At 38.1% G+C, this 17,991-nt stretch overlaps 1 protein-coding gene across 2 annotated transcripts in view; it reads left to right on the forward strand.

Moving 5' to 3' along the window:
- The window catches only part of SRFBP1 (serum response factor binding protein 1), a 75,832-nt gene that overhangs the window by 45,316 nt on the left and 12,525 nt on the right, over nt 1-17,991 (forward strand). For both annotated transcript variants that reach the window (XM_052775648.1, XM_052775649.1), the window contains one exon: nt 6,815-6,886. In XM_052775648.1, coding sequence (XP_052631608.1) covers nt 6,815-6,886 — 72 coding nt within the window. The remainder of the gene's footprint in view (nt 1-6,814; nt 6,887-17,991) is intronic.

Below are 17,991 nucleotides of genomic sequence, written 5' to 3' on the forward strand. Positions count from 1 at the left end.
TGAGACAAACTTGTACTCTTACCATGGATTTAGCATCTTTTTGAAAAGCATGTAAACTTTCAGGTGAACCATGGCTGATTTATTTCACTACTTTGAAAATCTCCTGCTTGTAAGTGCATGATCCCATTTTTGTGTACTTTCACAATGATAGTATTTACACTAAGAGTCAAAGACTACTCTTGCTCTGAATGATTGAAATACTGAACTTTTACAGACTTAGAGGAACAAATTGGTTATGACAGGAAGCTATGCAGTGATTAAATTATAGACGAAAGAAGCTGAAGACCTGTTCTGAAATGACGTGTTTTGGTTTTGGTTTTTTTTTTTCCTATCCCTTTCTCCTCACTAAGGAATGTATAAAAGTGACAGAAAACAGCAAAAGGAGACTGAATGCTGTGGAAAAATAAAAGAAACTTTGCAAGAAAGTAGTCTCAAACACCTGTCCAAGGGTAAAAATTATGATAATGTTTTAAGAGATATAAGTGCAGTAATGGGTAACAAACTACAGTCAAGATTTCACCAGAAGCATTTTATTTTTGGTATGGGTGTTCTGTTATCTACTCCTATACAACCTGATTATATTACTACTTTTTTTTTTATAGAAATTCCTCCATTTTAAGACAAAAATCATCTTACAAAGATTGTGTGTAAGGAGTGATTTCATAAGGAAAGGCTTAATACTCTTACAGCTAAGGAAATGTGAAAAAATGATTAGGAAAATGAATGAATTGCATGATAAAGGTAAAACAAAAATACTAGTCAAAACAAAATTGAAATTGGGTAGTTTTTAATAGTGTGAGGGTTCCTAAATTTCTTCCACAAGCCACTACTGGCAAACTTTTTTTTTTTTTCTGAGTCATCTAGAACTGCCTTAGACAGCATAGCTGGGAATGCATTTTATGTGAATAATCTTGCATTTCTGAGGTGTCTCAAAGCCTCATCCGACAGGGGTTTTTTGTGTCTTTCCTGTCTTCCAAAGGCTGTTCAATAAATTACTTTTCCATACCCAGTAAGTTAGAAACTGTATCTTCCTCAGTATCACTTGGATAGTGTCGTCTGAGCAACCACAATCAATATTGGCACAAAATTATATTTTCAGATGCCATTTATGCTTGACATACTTATGTTCAATATAGTCTTGCCTTTCTGTGTAAGACAGTTACGGTTTTGTAGAATAAGTTCATCGTTTTAAAAAAATGAAAAAAACAGTCTGTGCTGTTCTAAGTTTCTGTAAGTAGTGGGGTAAGCTCGCTGCCTCTGGTACCGGGAGTCGCTTCAGAGCTGCATAGCTGCCCCACAGCTACCCCCACTGCATGCTGCCATGTCTTTTCCTGTGCCTCAGCACTCCCTTTTGCCAGCCCAGGCTAGTCTTTGCCCACCCATAGTTACTTTTTCCCCAAACTTGGTATGTCAGTGTGACTTCATAGGCAGTCTTGGTTTCATGTACTATTACCAGTTCGGTTACTTCAGTACTGTCAAGCCTTGCAAGATGTTCCCCTCAAAAGGTGCCCTGTACTCCACCTTTCCGTGAAGCTTGTCTGTTTTTCACGTAACTCTCCCTCAATGATCTGTAAAATCCAGCCACTCTGTCAGTTTCTCGCATTATCTGCCATGTCCAGCAGTTTTCTTATGTCACGTCCAGTAGTTTTTCGCATCCTGTTTATTCAGCTTAATCTCAGGCCAAGGCCTAGTCATCTGCCTGCAGCTGTGATGTGGTCCAACTGGCTGATGGGTTGGTTCGCCCGACATCCCCCCACCACCTGCTGGAGCATGGAACAGCTGCTCGTGCAGTGAATGCCTGGAGGAGTTTCAGTCTCCACATTGTGAAAATTGTCGAAAAATTGTGCAAATCCCAGCCCTTGAGGGGCAGGTTGCTGATCATGCTCTGTCACCTTCGCCACCTCCTTCCAGTCTTATCTTTGTTGCTCATGTGCCAGTTCTTGGCTCAGCTCAGGCACCAGGACAAAGAGAGCTACACTCTTGTGCTTTGTATTATGTACATCAGCCTGCAGAGAATCTTCCCTTGCTCAGGTCCCTGTTTCTTAAAGGGTTTCATGACAGAAGTTGAGATAGGGATGCAGTCTGTAATTAAAAGACAACAATCTTTTTCCCTTATTGCTTACTACCCATTATCCATCAGCGTGCCAGTGTTTGCCAGCTAGGGCATTGGTGCCATTGGTGCTGGCAGTGGATCTGAAAGTCAGTAGCTCTTGTTGTAATTGTAGTCTCTTTCCCACAAGAGAAAACATGGTCAGTATGCAGGGCAGAAGGATCTGTTGATCCCAACAGTTGTTTCTCAACATCCCTTAAGAGGCAGTCAGTACTTCAACACCCTATTTTTAAGGCTTTTTTTTTTTTTAGGTATTTGGGGGTTGTTTAAAATGTTTGTCAGAGATGACTTTCAAGGAGAGGAGAGTGTGTGTCTTGGTTGGTAGGGGGTCTTTGTCTGTATTTACCTAATCTGGGATTATTGTGGGCTAGATACTTCATAAAGTAGCATAGTTATCTGGTTCCCTCTTAATTTTTGTATTCCCTCTTCACTTGGAACATAACACCTCATTAATCTTGGAAATTTACTGGCACAGGATGTTTTGATACCAGGCATTAACATGATTTCAGAAAGCAGCTATAATCTGTGAGGGCATGTGAAAGGTGGTGAGAGCATTCTTCGTTATGAGCCTCCAGTAAAGGACCTTTGCAATGCTAAGGGGATAACAGGCAAAGGAGGAAGGGGTGAACAAAAACACAGCGAGGAACAGAGCTGGTGGACAAGGGATAACAGAGACAGCGACAAAGACAAAAAGTCTCCAGTCACTAAGTAACGGGCCATTAAGAAACAACTGGTATTGCTCTGGGGAAGGCCAGCCTGGACTTTGTAACTGATAAGAAGGATGAACAAGATGGACATGAGGATTTGGGGATACGGGAGGACCTGTGGACTATGCAAAACTTACTAAACAATTAATAGGTGGGAGCGGCTATCAGAGGGGCCAGTCCCAACCAGTGCCAGTCAGTACCCTTTTCTGACCAAGCCCTGTGTCTGATCACCACAGACTGTCAACTTTTTATAAATCTTTTCTTAACTCTCTGTGTAATCTCACTCTTTATCCTGTGTGTGCGACTGCTGGAAGGACTAGGTGCCAGCTACTGGGGGGACCAGCATGAGTGGATGGTCATGGACTCCAGTGGGCCAGCAACTGGAGTCAGACCAGGGGTGTAGGTGCCCTGAGCCTGTGGTAACAGCAGCAGGAGCAGGTGAGGGTCTCAGCTGCAGCCACAGGGGCAGGAGCAGCACCTGTCCCAACTGGGAGGCCAGGACAGTGTGTGTCCTGGATGCAGCTACAGCTGAGACTGGGGCAAGTGAAGCAAGTGAGGCTTTTGGAGCAGCATCTGGACTGGGACCACACGTGTCTGCTGCTGACGGGGGCAGGTGAAGTGTCTGTATTTTCACGTGGCTTGACTTCATGTGGTTTGACCCCATGTGTGTGTCTCTTTGTCATGTGTAATTCACTAGCAAACTTCAAGCCGGACTAGCAGTGAGTGAGAGCGCTGGGTCCGGGCAGGAGTATCAGGTGGGTAGAGGACCTATGCTGGTGGTGTTCAGGAGGGACCTGTGAGCACGGGGTGCCTATATAACAAGAGTATCTGTAAGACAAGAGTGTGAGTGCATGCATCTGCCTGCTAGTAACTTGCTGCCAGCCAGCAAGTAGGAGGCCCATGAGATGGATAAAAGGGCTCTGGACCCAGGCAAAGGAGTATTAGATGGACAGAGGGATATGCTGTGCTGATATTTGAGGGATCCAGGAGTGTGCATGTGCTCGTGAATCTAGAGGGGGTGGGAGGGGGCATAGTCTAAATAGTGAGCTTGAATCCTGACCAGATGAAAAGGAGGAAGAAGTCTTGGCTGACTGTACTTAAGTTCGTGTGAGTCCTGGGGGTGTTAACATGTGGGTGCTGCCAAAGGCAGTGCCTTGTCTATGGCAGCTAGCTGCATAGCTGAGCTTCACTACTGGTTGAACCTGCCAATGAGAAAGCAACTGCCACATCTATGGACCTGCAACAGAGACCTCCAAGGCTCTGGATGCACCAGACTGGGCTCCAGCAGCAGAGCAGGAAGAATCCCTGGACTGGTCCCAGAGATGCTGGAGGTGGCAGCCACCTATAACATCCCTTAACATAATTGGTAAAAGATGTTGTAATAGATATTCAATACAAAGGTTCTCTTTGTGAGTAAGGAGTACTTGAGATACATGCATCTCAAAGCTGAGAAAACCCTGCTGGGAAAAATATCGCTATATTTTCTATTTTCTTGTCTGCTGCTGACCATTAGTAGACACAAAAGAAATGTCTATTTATTTCAGTAGCTTGACTTATGTGGCTGCTTTTACAAACCCAGGGCACTGCTGAAGAATATGTAAGTCAAAAATGCTTGTTTTGCCTTAAATCTAAGAGAAGTGACAGAGATGCTTTATAAATTTGGGGGGTTTAAGCCTTAACAGGAGGTTCCTAGCCTCATTCTGTATACTAAACATTTCAGTGAAGGTCTATTCATGACTTCACATTCCAAACTGTAATTCTTTCTCCATTATTGTGCATGATTCTGCAATGTTAAGGGAATTCTGCGATATTGTCATATAAAAATTAAACCTTTGACATTGTAGTGTAGGGATTGCTAAAGTTTACCTGCCTCCTCTCTGAACCAGGTTGCTGCATTTAAATTATAAAGAGACAGGAAATAGGCAGTTTTATTTGGGATGAAGATCATATACATTATCTTTTTTTTAATAAAGCAACAGATGGATTTAATGAATAGTATTGGGTTCCAGAGCTTCATTCATAGCTCCCAACTAACTATGTGACAATAAGCATGTTGCTTAACCACCGTGTCCTACTTTCACCATCTGTGAAACGCTTTGGAAGGTCGTGGAAAACTGAATCATAGGTCTTTTCCATCTCTAGATTCTATTAGGTCATCCAACTGTCCATCTGCCAGTAGAGATTGTTTCCTACATCCACCAGTGTTTTTCCAGTCTGGATTCTGTCCTCCAAGTGATTGCACTTCCACCAATACCTTTGGGAGATGATTTTGCAGACTTCTAGACCTCATTGTCAAGAAGCTCTTCTGACAGTCATAAAAAGAGATTTTTTTGTTGTTGTTGTTAATTTAATTTTGTTCTGTTACTTTATTCCCATTATTATATGCATACTTATAGTCTTAAGACATATGCAATTTACACAACACCTTAAAGATCTAGGTAAGATGCAAACTCTCTATAAAGTATCTAATATATAGAGGGAAGGACAACATAAGGTTTTGAAACACAAGGTATGACCCTTTTTAAGAAACTAAGCTACTTGGTTCTTCCTGAAATTACATCTAAGGAAGTGTGCAGACTGCTCCAGATTCAGGACAGAAACAGGGTAGACTATGGAAACTTAGCAATGGAGCAGGATGTTAAATGAAAGTGTTGGAATACTTATCAAGGATGATTAAGTAGGGGAAAAGAGAGAAAGGAACAAGTATAATTTAGCTGTTGAACATCAAAAAACCATTTTTTTTTCTAGACATTTGTAAATTATTGTATTTCCCATAATTTGATTTGCATTTGAGTCTTTGCTAACACATTAATTATTCTGAGCCAATAGTTACAGTAGTTGCTTTTAAGCGTTTTCAGTTAGTGTCTTTCTTGTCCAGGTCTGAGCATAATGTTAACTACAGGTGCAGCCTAAGCACCTGGACATGTTTCATTTTCTCAAACTGTCATACTTTGCATGGGCACTTCCAGTTTAGGTTTTCTTCTTTATTGACCACAGGCATTGCAAAATTACTGTATTTTATATTTAAGTCATCTACTTTCCTGGACTTTTAGAAATTCAGCGAACAGATAATTCAGCAAAAAGATAATTTTCTTCAGGTATTGAAGCCACCAGCATTGTGATATAGGCTAGATCTAGATGAACGCTATCAGAATAACTAGGTTTCTCTGTACAAATTTTTTATTTTTCAGAACTATGAATGTGTGGAAGTTATTTGGGCTCTGCATAACAGTAGTTAAACTGCTTTTAAAATGGCCATCTGGCAAACAACTGGTATGTAACATGATTTATTTGACGCAGTGGCCTAGGAGGCAAAAGCCAATATTCAGCACATTCAGTTGATAAGGTTAATAGGGCATTTTGTAATACAACATACATAAAGTATGTATTTTAAAAATAACAAGAAATCTGTCAGGGGGGCATGTTTCATAAAATATGCAACTTGTAACAAAATCCACTTGTCCAGGGTTTTCATTCCTCTATTTCAGCTGCCAATGGAAATGCTTAAGTCCAGGAATGAAAACTGCATGTGTATTCAGTCTCTTCAGAAAAGAGAATTCTTTTTTTTCTTCTCAACTTTATTTTCATTGTCTCAAACTTCTGTATTCACATATGTTGATAAGTTCTGATGTAACTTCAGAGTCTAAGGTAAGTGGGGCATTTCAAGCCTTCCAAAGTTTATTTGTAGCACAACAATACAGGCAGTTTAAACATTTCTGTAAATAAAATCACCCTTCTGCATATTTCACTGTTGAAAGTCTCTATTGCCCTCAGTAGTAGTAGATACAGTCAGATTAGGTGTAAGTAATGTTTTGGAAGTCAGTAAACGTAGTATTTACATACACACAAAAAAAATCTCTATATAACAAACTAATTTTTTTTCCTTTGAGATCAGTGAGAAATGCCATAAAGTTAGAATGTTTATGAGGAAGGTAAACCTTAGAAAGATTTTATAAAGTCTGATCATAAGAAGAATAAGTATATCTTTTGTCCACAGGAAATAAAGCCAGATGAAGTTACCAGACTTGCTCTTAGGACAGAAGTTAATTTTGAAAGTGTCTGCAGAAAGGTAAGGCTTGTTGTTTTTTGTTTTCTTTCCCCTGCTGGCATGAGTGTGAAAGCGCTCCTTAGGAAAAGGTGCATATGTGGGTGGGAGTATGTCCATTTGCACAGTGTGTTCTGTATGTTATATTGCATCTTCATTGTAGACCTTACTTCCTTTTCTAAGGAAACTTATCCACTCGGACATACCTACAAAAAATTGTGTAGTTGTTTAGTACAAGTGGCTTGTCACCTAGGTTGATGGGCTACTCTCTAGTAACTGGAATAGAATACCAGGAAGCATAGTACTGGTTTTTGAGTATTTATGAATAGATTTGTTTTGTTTATGTAGTACATATGGATGGTTTAGTTAGTGTAAATAATCTAAGCTTTCAGTAACAGTTGGGAAAAGGCTCTAAATACTTTTAGATTCAGGGAGGAGTTTCCACATGAACAAAACATGACAAAACATGAGGCTGAAATAAAGGTGGAATTTTAACACCCCTGTGACTCATTAATTTCAGTGCAATATTTCTCCTGAAGCCCACTGATGGTACATTATTAAATATTAACTAACTAGGGATGTCTGTAAGAGACGAAATGAAGACATACAAGTGGGAAGATGCTTGTTGAAACGAGCAGTTGAGGTTGAGAGCAGACAGGCTCTCAGTCTAAAAGAAGAGTGAAGAAGAGCAGAAATAAGTACTGTTTTAAGGGATGTGCTGCAGAAGTGATGCCAGAAAGCAATTCTGAATCACAAAATATCAGTACATGAAATTGTATATTTTCCTCCACATTATCCTAAATTCCTATGGGTGGCCCACTGAGGGAGTCTGAAATCTGAAATGTTTATAGTCCACAGGCTAAGTTTTAATGTAGAATTGGATCATTTCCTCCTATAAAGGCATCATTAGTTTGTAATTAGCTTGCTGTTGCAAAGCACAGTCATGTGTGATACAGTTCAAATATTAGCATAGTGTGCAGCAGGATTTCCATGCTTCATGTGAGCAAAATCAAGTTAATAGGAAAATATGGGAATTTGGTATTTCTGGAGCAGTGTTTGGATGGAAGCTTCTTATTGCTTTTCTTTCTCTTAATGATAGAAGAGAGTAAGGAAAAGGTCACAGATATACTAACATGCAGCTAAAAAGCAGCATTCTTCTTTTAAATTTATTTGACCAAGATTTTCCAGTCTGAAGGTGAGCTAGTCAGAAACTGTTTACTGTAATGTTAGAAATGGTGCAGAAGTGAAGATTATGGATGTGTGAGGACACATGGAGAGGGATTTCATGCTTGAAGAGGGATGCTAAATGCAAGTAAGACATTTTGTCACTTCCTGTAGGAGATTCTTCTGCCAAGAATTTGAATGCATCAGGCTCATGCTGGTTGCATAAAGTATATGAGCCCCAAAATGAAATAATTGATGCTATTTTTTTAAAGGAGTTTACAGTTGGAATCTTATTTTCGAAGAGGACAATTTTATTGCCAAGAATACAGAAGGAATATTATTAATCTTACTAGTTTATTTTGTCCCAATATTTTTGATGTATTCATAGTCATGTCTGACTGTATGCTTTCCATATTTACTTAAAATAGGCTTTCATTTAGCTGTCATCCTTGAAAACAGAGCACATGTTCATGGAATTGTTTTGGGTTTTCTGTTACTTTCTGCTGCTGGTCCTGTTTTTCGGTGGTATAAAAGTCTGTTAATCTTACACCTTGTAGTGAATGGGTCTCATGTTTCAAATAAAGTTTATGGATGGGTGCTGATGCTTCTTTAAACCCATAGAGGGCTTTTAACCTCACTACAGTAGAAGAACATGTACAATTAATTATTACAGTACTGTTGGCAAGTGGTGGCTAAGCCATCATAACTTTATTTGTTGCTATTGGTTGGTCATAGTATATCCCCAACTAAAGAAGACATCCCTTCCGTGCTTTAACAAAAGTTAATTTTCCAATATATTATTTCTTCTTTTCACACAGTTAGTTATTAAACATACAACTAAAAAATTTTTTAAATAATTGATTTTTCTATCCCTAGCAATATTCTGTAGGTCACATGAAATGCAGACCACACTGTTTACCTTCTCATTAACTTGAGTTTCGAAATATTTGAAGGAGAACATCCTGTGGCTGTTTTCATTTTCAGAATAGGTTTGTTTTCATTGATAAAAGGCAATCTGCTTTTAATTTACTATGGAATGCTGAATATTAGTTTTGCGTAGTGGACATGTAGTCAAGATATTTGTTTAATTCCTTCTGCCCACTGAGATTTTATGTTCCATTTCTATGTTCTCCCATATATTTTTCAGAATAAGGTAAGCATACTTTTCTATTTAAAAAGAGTTTGCATAGATTTCAGTCAAGTACAATAAAATTGTGCTAAGTGTTTAGCAAGTGGCACTCTAACTTGAGTTCTTATGATTTAGGTGTTGATATTACTAGCAATATTGCTAGGAGGCAAATCAGATTTATTATAGTTGCAGAGTGAGTTGGCAAGAGTCACCAGCCACATGACACAAGACTTCTTCCTTTTCTAATTTATAAAAATGCTATAGGGCTTCCACAATACTGTAAGACAAGAAGCAGTAGGTGAACAGTTCTTTGTGCACCTCTGCTGAAATAATTTTAATCTATTTTAATATTACTGCACCTGGCACCATTGCTATCAACAAGTGATAAATTCTATTGTAAAAACTGTAATGAATGTTGCCATGCAACTTAAACTAGCCTTTATCTTATTGGTGCTTAGTTACAGCCACTGAAAAATGGAACCTGTCTTTTCTAGGTTTTGACTAAGTTTTTGTGCACTTTCTATACACAGTTGTGTACTGTCTGCAACAAATATATTTGCCAGTCATTAATAAAATTAAAAAACATGTGGCAGATCTGTTGTCTAATGTTTCTTTTAAACTGGTATTTCCAGCTGTGATTGCATTTTGAAGTGTTCTTTACAGCATATGTACCTGAATTCTTATGGGAGGTTTGGTTCATTAGTATTGTGCTCCAGCACACCGAAGTTAAAAATCAGAAACCTAATCCTAAAAATGCTGTTCATTACAAGCAGGAAGCTGGCTTGGGAACTGACAAAGGTCTGAACTGTTGTCTTCAACTTATTGCTAACCTAGGTTTAAGGTAACTTAGGTTAAGATAGGCAGGATAGGTAGGTTAATGTGTATCAATATTTTTCCAGTGTTAGAGAAATTATATGTATTATCTGTGCTGTTTCTCCAGAAAAGGAGACTTCGGTCCACCTGTGAACACCTTCATCATAACCACAGTTGGTTTTGTGGCCTTTGCACTAATGCTAACAGATACTGACTAACTTATTGTAGCATCTCAGTTAGTTTTTCTTCCAGTAAGTCTTTGGTATATAGGACATGAGAAAAAAAAACACCTGGGTTTTAAACACTGAGAATGACAGAATTCTGCTCCAGCATAATGGAACTCGGTACTACAAGCAACAACCTGGACTGTCATCTTGCCTTAAGTCAAAATACTTCTCATTTTTTCTAAATAATAAAGTCTATGTGCTTAAAAATTCAGCAACTTTCAGATTTTTAGGGGGGGGGGGGGCGTGCAACTGAAACTGCAAAGAACTATTGTATTTTTCTTTGAGTGAAGACTAGCGTACCAGTATACATTATTGTCAGAGCTTGAATTGAGCACATGCTTCTGACTTGCAGAAATACCAACAAATATTCACAGATAAATACATCCTCTATTTTTTGCTTCCAGATACAATCTTCACATAATCTTAGTAGCGTAGTTTTCCTTTTTTTTGCACTGAGCTCTAATCTGTGGTCCTTGAGAAGAGCACCACTTTTTCCTACTAAGTCCTGTATTTTCACCTATTACTCCAGTCCTGTGGTGTTTGAATCATGCAGATGCTTGTCTGCAAAGAGGATTCTGCATAGCAAATTTTGAGTATATTGTGATCTTCAAAGTTTGTTGTGGCCATGCCACATCCCTCTGAGTCTCACAATTACTGAAAAGCTTGCCACAATTTCTAAGTGTGTTGAGAAATTTCTTCTAGACCAGAAATGTAAGCCATTACTAGCTCTTAGAAGCTTTTTTTTTTGCTAATGTAAGGCCTGGTGAGCTTATTTTGGATTGCTTCATGTTCAGGAACCAGCTTTGTCTTGTTTGGAATTTAATAGGAATTCAAAGGCTTTAGAAACAGGATCTCAGGCAGCTCATGCACGGCCATAGAGAGACAAGCCAGGATTTGACTGAGCAGCCTGGTGCAGAGTATGATTTTGATCATTGAAAGTTAAAGCTGCCTGATGAGGACAGCTGCACTTAACATGATTTTGAATAGATGACATTAGTGCTGTCTAGCTTCAGGTCCAGGTATTTTTAATGGATGCCCAAAGGCTGTTATGCCACAGTTAAAGTTCTGGGGGTTATTTCAGGAGTGAGTGAATTTAGTATCTATGGCTCTTTACCTATGTGGCTCAAATGAATTTGGGATTGGGGAACCAGCTAAAGTACTAACAGTAATAAGAAAAGGTTTTCTGTGATTTAGAGAGTTCTACTGCTTTACGTGTGAGAAGACCCTGTTTCACTTCCCAAACTCCTCCTTGAATTCACTGGATCTCTGATGCAGGATTAAGGAAGTCCTTAGGCAAGAAGTTACATGAGAAAGAGGTAGAAAGGTATTTCTGCCCAGGACAGACGGGAACAGTTACAGGACTGATTATGTATTTATTACCTTTATTTCTTTTAGAAAAGTGTTTAAATCATGTGTCAAAATACCATTTCTTTATAAACCGTGCAGCTGATGGCCTGAGATTAGTCTGTTTATTAGTCCACAACATTAGTGTCCATCACTAACGAAAAAAGAGCAAGGACAAGGGTAGTCACAGTGTTTGTATTGTTTTATGTTCTTCTTTGTAGATTTACACTGAAAACATGTTTCACACCAACTATCTGTGAAAGGCAATTTATGAAAGGCTGCTAACTTTGAAGCATTAATTAATAGTAAGTAATTACTTGGAGCATCAGGTTTCCTAGAGTATATCACTAGATTGTAATCTCTGGTTACAAGACACACGTACAAGACGTGGTTACACAATCAATAAATGCATAACACCTATTCTAACAAATACACTTACTTATTAAGGAAATTTTAAACTTGATACTGCTAGTACTTTTTAACTGTGTGTCAGGGAAAGAAAGGAAGATGTAATTTCTGAATCAAGTAGAACTTTTGATTAAACACATCTGCATCCGAGGATGAAGAGTCATACCTGTATTTTTTAACTGAAAAATATAAAGGTTTCTATTTTAACTGTCAATCCTAAATGTATACTTGTGATCTTTGCCTTAATTTACTTTAAAAATACACTTTCTAGAGGAAAAGATAAAAACAAAACCTCCATATTCTCTGTGGATTTAATCTGAGGAAATCCACTAAATCATAAAAGGGGCCTGATGCAAAGTCTCTTGCAGTTTAATTGAAGACTTTCCATTAACTTCAAAGGCTTTGGATCAAGCACAGAATAGTTGCTGTCTTTCTTTTGGGCTTTGGGAGATTTTTCCACAACCTCCTCCCTTCTCCCACCCGCCCACCCCCTTGAGCCTCCCTAAAGAATTCTACTCACTACAAAAACATTCTGATTAGGATAGATGTTATTATGGATATAAAACTTCTGTTTCTGTTGTTAGTGCCTTTAATAGAAGCATAACTAGATAATTACTTATGTGCATTTTTGACATTCTTTGCTTATGAAAATATTTTGTTTGCAATCCATAAACCATAGGGAGAGGACTACTGTATGAATCAGTCTTTTGTGTAATACTGATGTGATAGTCCATCAGCTTTGTATAATATGCTTATCATTAGTTCTTTGCACTTTGTTTTGTGGTTTGATTTTGACAATGTGGGGGTGAAAGGCTGGTGGTTTTGAGGGACACGTGAAAAACTTCATTCTCTTTTTTTATCTAAACTCTGGTTGTTACGCTCTTCTTAAATTAGAAATTGTGTATAGACAATCAGAACATAATTATAAGAAGAATATGTGATAATTTAATAGCTTAATGATCACCTACCTGGACTCCATTTCTCCATCTCATTCCCTCCCTCCCCGCTCCTTTCTAAGTATCAATTATTGGAAACAGTGTTACCAACTTCACTTACTTTTGCTTTTTATTGCCTTGTACATGCAAAGATGTTTCCATTCTCCAAGACCGGGTTTATGCTTGAAATAGTAAAATAATAATACTCCATTTATTTTCCTGCATGTTAAAATGTTATGTTCCTTTCTTATTTAAGTATGGAAATAAAGCTATTCATTTGCATATCAGATACCAGATGTACTTTTCTCTATGTAATAGTTGCATCTGTCAACCTCTTATGTTTTTGGAAATGTGTGGCATTGATTTAATAGCACAATTTCCTGTAACACAGGCTAAAATAATTGGCTTGATACTGGGATCGGTGTTGCAGAGTTGAATTCTTTTTGTCCTGAGTATTTTGACTCTGTTTGAATGGAAGTTACACAGCATGTATGAAGCCACTGTTTCCTGAGAATTTTCCATGTCAAACACCAGATGTTAACGTTAAACAGGAATGTCTGTGGTCTTCCTAAGACTGCTGATGAAGTGAAGAATTTTGCATTCAGTGATGAATATCACATTCAGGCGTAAATACTTTCTCTGTGTGTCTGATTTGTTTTTTGTTTTCTTTCCCTGAAGGTTCCTCATCTTCCAAATTTGATCACTTGAACTGTGAGCTGTTTAGCATGTCTTTTATATATACTCTATATTTTAGAGCCTAGAATCTCTTGCCATGGCTGCAACTGAAGTTTTATGTCAGTGTAAAACTAAGTCTGTCAATTTTTGATAAATCTTTCTCCACTCTTCTCCAACCTGCTTCTCCACCTGATTGTCCATCTGTCTGCTAGCCCAGCCAGTATCAACTCCTTCCCAGGCTTCCAATGGGAGAGTTCAGGCTCCTGTCTATGCTGTGTTCTGTCCATTGCCCTCCCACCTTTGGTTAGCCATTCCTTCCCACCCCTGCACTTTTTCCCTTACTTTCTCTGGGCCAATTTGTAGATCTCTTCTCCATTAGCCCCTTTGCATTCAAACTAGGCTGCCACCACACATGTGCCTCAGTAGGGTCACCACTTGAGAGCAAGGAGATAGACTTGACCAAAGTTACCATCATTTTCAACAGCAGTGATCTCAGACTAATTACAGCTTGGATTTTGTCCATTCTAGAAAGAATGTTTTTAAAGTTTGCTATTGAAATAAACTGCTAGTAACTTTGGCAGTTTTTTGCAGAGATACTATGTTTATGCCTGACACAGAAAGGATGTCTCCTGTCAAATTTTAAATTACTAATCCAGGGATCTTACTACCACTCATTTGCATTCCTTTGAAGCTGTATTACTTGATTTTTGTTGCCTGGCTGAACTGATAGTTCAAGATTATTAAAGTGTATTCCTGTCCTTGGACAAGGCTCAATCTCAAAAGTGATGGGATTGCTTTTGATTTGAATATGCTCATTTAACTTATTTGGGGTGCCAGACCAGAATGTGGGCAGGCATATTGTTGTCGATAAAGCTCAGAGGGAGTCCATTCACATTTTTGTAAGCAATATTTGCCTTGGATCATCTAGGTAATTCAGATACAATAAACACACTTGCAAGAGCATAAATGGACAAACAGGTGGTGCAGAAGAGCAGTGTTTTTAAGGTCAGATGTGCCTGTGGTAGTGATGTGATGCATGGTGCTTCACAACCACATGGCTGTATTTTTTCAGTCCCAGAAAGATTTATATCACAGCATTTACAAAAGACAAGCAACTCTCAACTTTCATTCCTATTTTAAATGAGCATTTAAGTGATGTGTATAAATATCTTACTGGATATGAGCTGTCTTGGGAACAATAGAGGAAAATATTAGAAGCAATTTCGTTTTTATGCTTTCCTTGAAGAAAATGCAGAAAAAAATGTAGCGTAGGAAGAGGTTCTCAAAGTGTGGTGGTTGCTATGGCCTTTTTTTTAATAAAGGAAGGCCAAGTTACTGGTGTCCAGAATCTCCTTGGTATCCTTCTCCAAAATATTGTTCAGACTTGCATACAATGCCCAAGAGGCAGGCAGAGGTCCAGAATCTCAGTGCATGGATGAGAGTATGGTATAGAAAGAGATTTAGGTGTTTGGGGAACCTGTGGGGCAAGGAGAAGCTGAACAGGAAAGATGAGCTGCATCATAATCAAAATTGTGCCAGGCTGCTGGCACTGAAAATTTTAAAGGTCATTAAGTATTCCTTTAATATCTGGTTCGCAATTACATGACCGACAGGGAGCATGTGGCTGCTTTTCAGGATGTCTCTTAAAGGCCAAGGAGGGAACAGCTTGATCCAATAAATATGGAAGGTAAATCAAACTGCCTACAGTGCCAGTTGATTAGCACCTCCAATACTAAGCTATAGAGAAAGGGTGTAAATTATGAATGCTTCCATACTAATCCTTGAACTGAAAAAATGACTGGGGGGGAAACTAGAATACCTGACACATAACGTCATCACAGATCTAATAGATATCCTCCTTCCACCAGGTCTTCAAGATAATTAATGAAAGGTACCATCTTTACAGGGATAAGGGGGTAGGATGTATGTGCATGACAGTGCTGTGTTGTGAAGCACTGTATTTAAATCTAACAGCACAAATGTATTGCAGGAAAAGAGAAACACTAAGAAGCCTTTTGAATGGAAGTTCCAACTGTCATAAAAGTTTGGTACTAGTACTGTGTTACAGCCTCCAGCCAGAATGATGATGGTGAACAGAAAATGTTAAATGAGATTAGAGAAGCTACAAATTTAGGACAGATATTAATAGTGAGAGTTTTCAGTTACCCTTAATTCATTTGGGTACTAAAGAGAGCATCTTTGAATTGCATGCTTTATGTATCCGTAGGGAAAGCAATCAGTTTATAAAGCGGATCCACATGAAGGGGCAGGGAGAAGGATATGCTCAACCAAATGAGAAAGCAAAATGTTTTCCCTGTCTTGCCATCTGTCTATCTGCTAATCCTCTAAGTATTGGTACTCATCGAGCAATTTCAACCAAGGTTACTGGAGGTGGTTTTAAAAGCATTAACTTCCAACAGATTATTTTTGTATGAGAAACCAAGATCATTGTACCACTGAAGGAAAAGCGGCCGTAGTTCATTACCTCTTGGTCTTGTTTTGAGAAGCACCATAGACTTGGCACAGAAGATAAGCGCAAGGAGAGAGAACGTAAGGTAGAACATACATGATTTGGAATCTTTCATTATTTTGGTTGCTTAGAGAACTTAAAGTGTTAAGATGTCTTTAATGTTATATAAACTATTGTAATCACTTATGTTAAAGACTGACAGCTACTCGCACATTACTAACTGGAAAAGCTGTTTCTGTACATATGCTTTGTAGTGTGACTCAGAATTGCATTACAAAATCAGAAGAAAATAAATGACATTCCTGATATTTCTAAAAATGAAAAACAGCTGCTGCTGTCTTTTGCTTTTTATTTTTATAAATAAAACTCTATAAGTTTTTCATTATATATCATATAACAATAAAGTACAAAACCGTTCCTACTTCTTCCCCCCTTTCCTATCCAGATCAGTTTTAAAGTGCTGCAACTCAGAATTAAGAAATTGATATTTATAAAAATAAAAACTAGAAAAAAAGTTACGGAATTAGGAGGGCTCTTTCAGGTCAATATGAAGCCCATCAGTCTACTAACACTGGAAAATTAGATGAAAAGTGCTGGAGGCACTATTGCTTGAACTTTTTAAAACTTGAAGGAGAAAAAATAGATGTTCTTGAATTATTGGAATTCTGTTTAAAGAAAAATCTTATCTATTGGGCTGTCAATGAATGTAGCTGCTAAGACCGGCTACATTAAAAAGTTACAGCTTGGTAAAATGGCAGCATAAGTTTATGGCAAATTGCCCCTCTATGGCAATATTACTAGGTAAGGGAAAGTATGGGAAATGTGAGGTAACTGGTCACTTAGTGAAAGTATAATAGCATTAAATTTGAAGGGTGATGGTCTAGTTTTTCTTGGGTTTGGAATACAAATAACTACATGACGATTGAAGTGGTTGGATGATTACACATTAGGAAAATTCTGCATGCCAGAGTTCAGTAATAATAATGTAATGGCCGAGAAGATGCCTGAGAGCCTTTAAGCATAAAGGTGACTGTTCTGTGTGCCATATGGTGAAATACCTGCTATAAAATGTGAACATCCAGGATTTCCATTTATTTTACATCCATCATCTGCTGATATGCTCAAGTAATATCAGGGCTTCCATATATATCTGACATGTGTTTATCATTAGAGTAAGTTTTGAATGCATATACTCCCTCAATAGACTTAATGATGGAAAATCTACATTTTGGTGCCAAAGAACTGGTATGTTTATCTCAGATGTTTTAATAGTTTTTCAGTGAACAGAATTTGTATTTCCATTGTCTTTTTCAGAAAGTGGCTGAAAAACATATAGATTAAAAGGAATCTGTTTTCAATTGTGCACGAAAATTGCAATGTGGTATGCCAAGAAATTCTGTCTTGTTTTGAATAGCATATTATAACATGGCCTACCCCTGGTTAGTGTGTGCCGTGTTCGTGAAGTCTTTAAGTCATCTGTGCCTCCAAATACCTAGGTCCCATATTTAGTTCCTTCAGCAGTGCTCTGAACATAAATACATCTCTCCCAAGAGTTTTGCCTGAAGACATTGACCTGACAGTACTTCAGTTATGTATAGGTGTGTTCCCTGGTGGTAATGCTTGTGAATTAGAAGGTCTGAGCAGGACAAGGTTTGTTGGCAGGGATAAGTCTTTTACCTTTACGTTATAAATTATCTGAAATACACCTGAATTAAATTGGAGCTTGTTTTTCAAATGTTAGCTAGTTTTGAAGCACTTTGCATCTGTTTTAAATTTGAAAATGTGAACTATGTCTGCTTTCTCTGTTGTAAACTGTCTTTCATATGGTGCCTAAACATATCGTGCTGTATCAGGCTGCATCTGACAAGTAATAATTTGAGATTTGAGCATCTGTTTTACAGTGAAATATTGTAAGGATATCTCAAGATTACATCCCTGAAAGCTTGGTACAGGGTTTTGTCACC

Source organism: Harpia harpyja, chromosome Z, assembly GCF_026419915.1.
Source record: "Harpia harpyja isolate bHarHar1 chromosome Z, bHarHar1 primary haplotype, whole genome shotgun sequence".
Classification (NCBI taxonomy): domain Eukaryota; kingdom Metazoa; phylum Chordata; class Aves; order Accipitriformes; family Accipitridae; genus Harpia; species Harpia harpyja.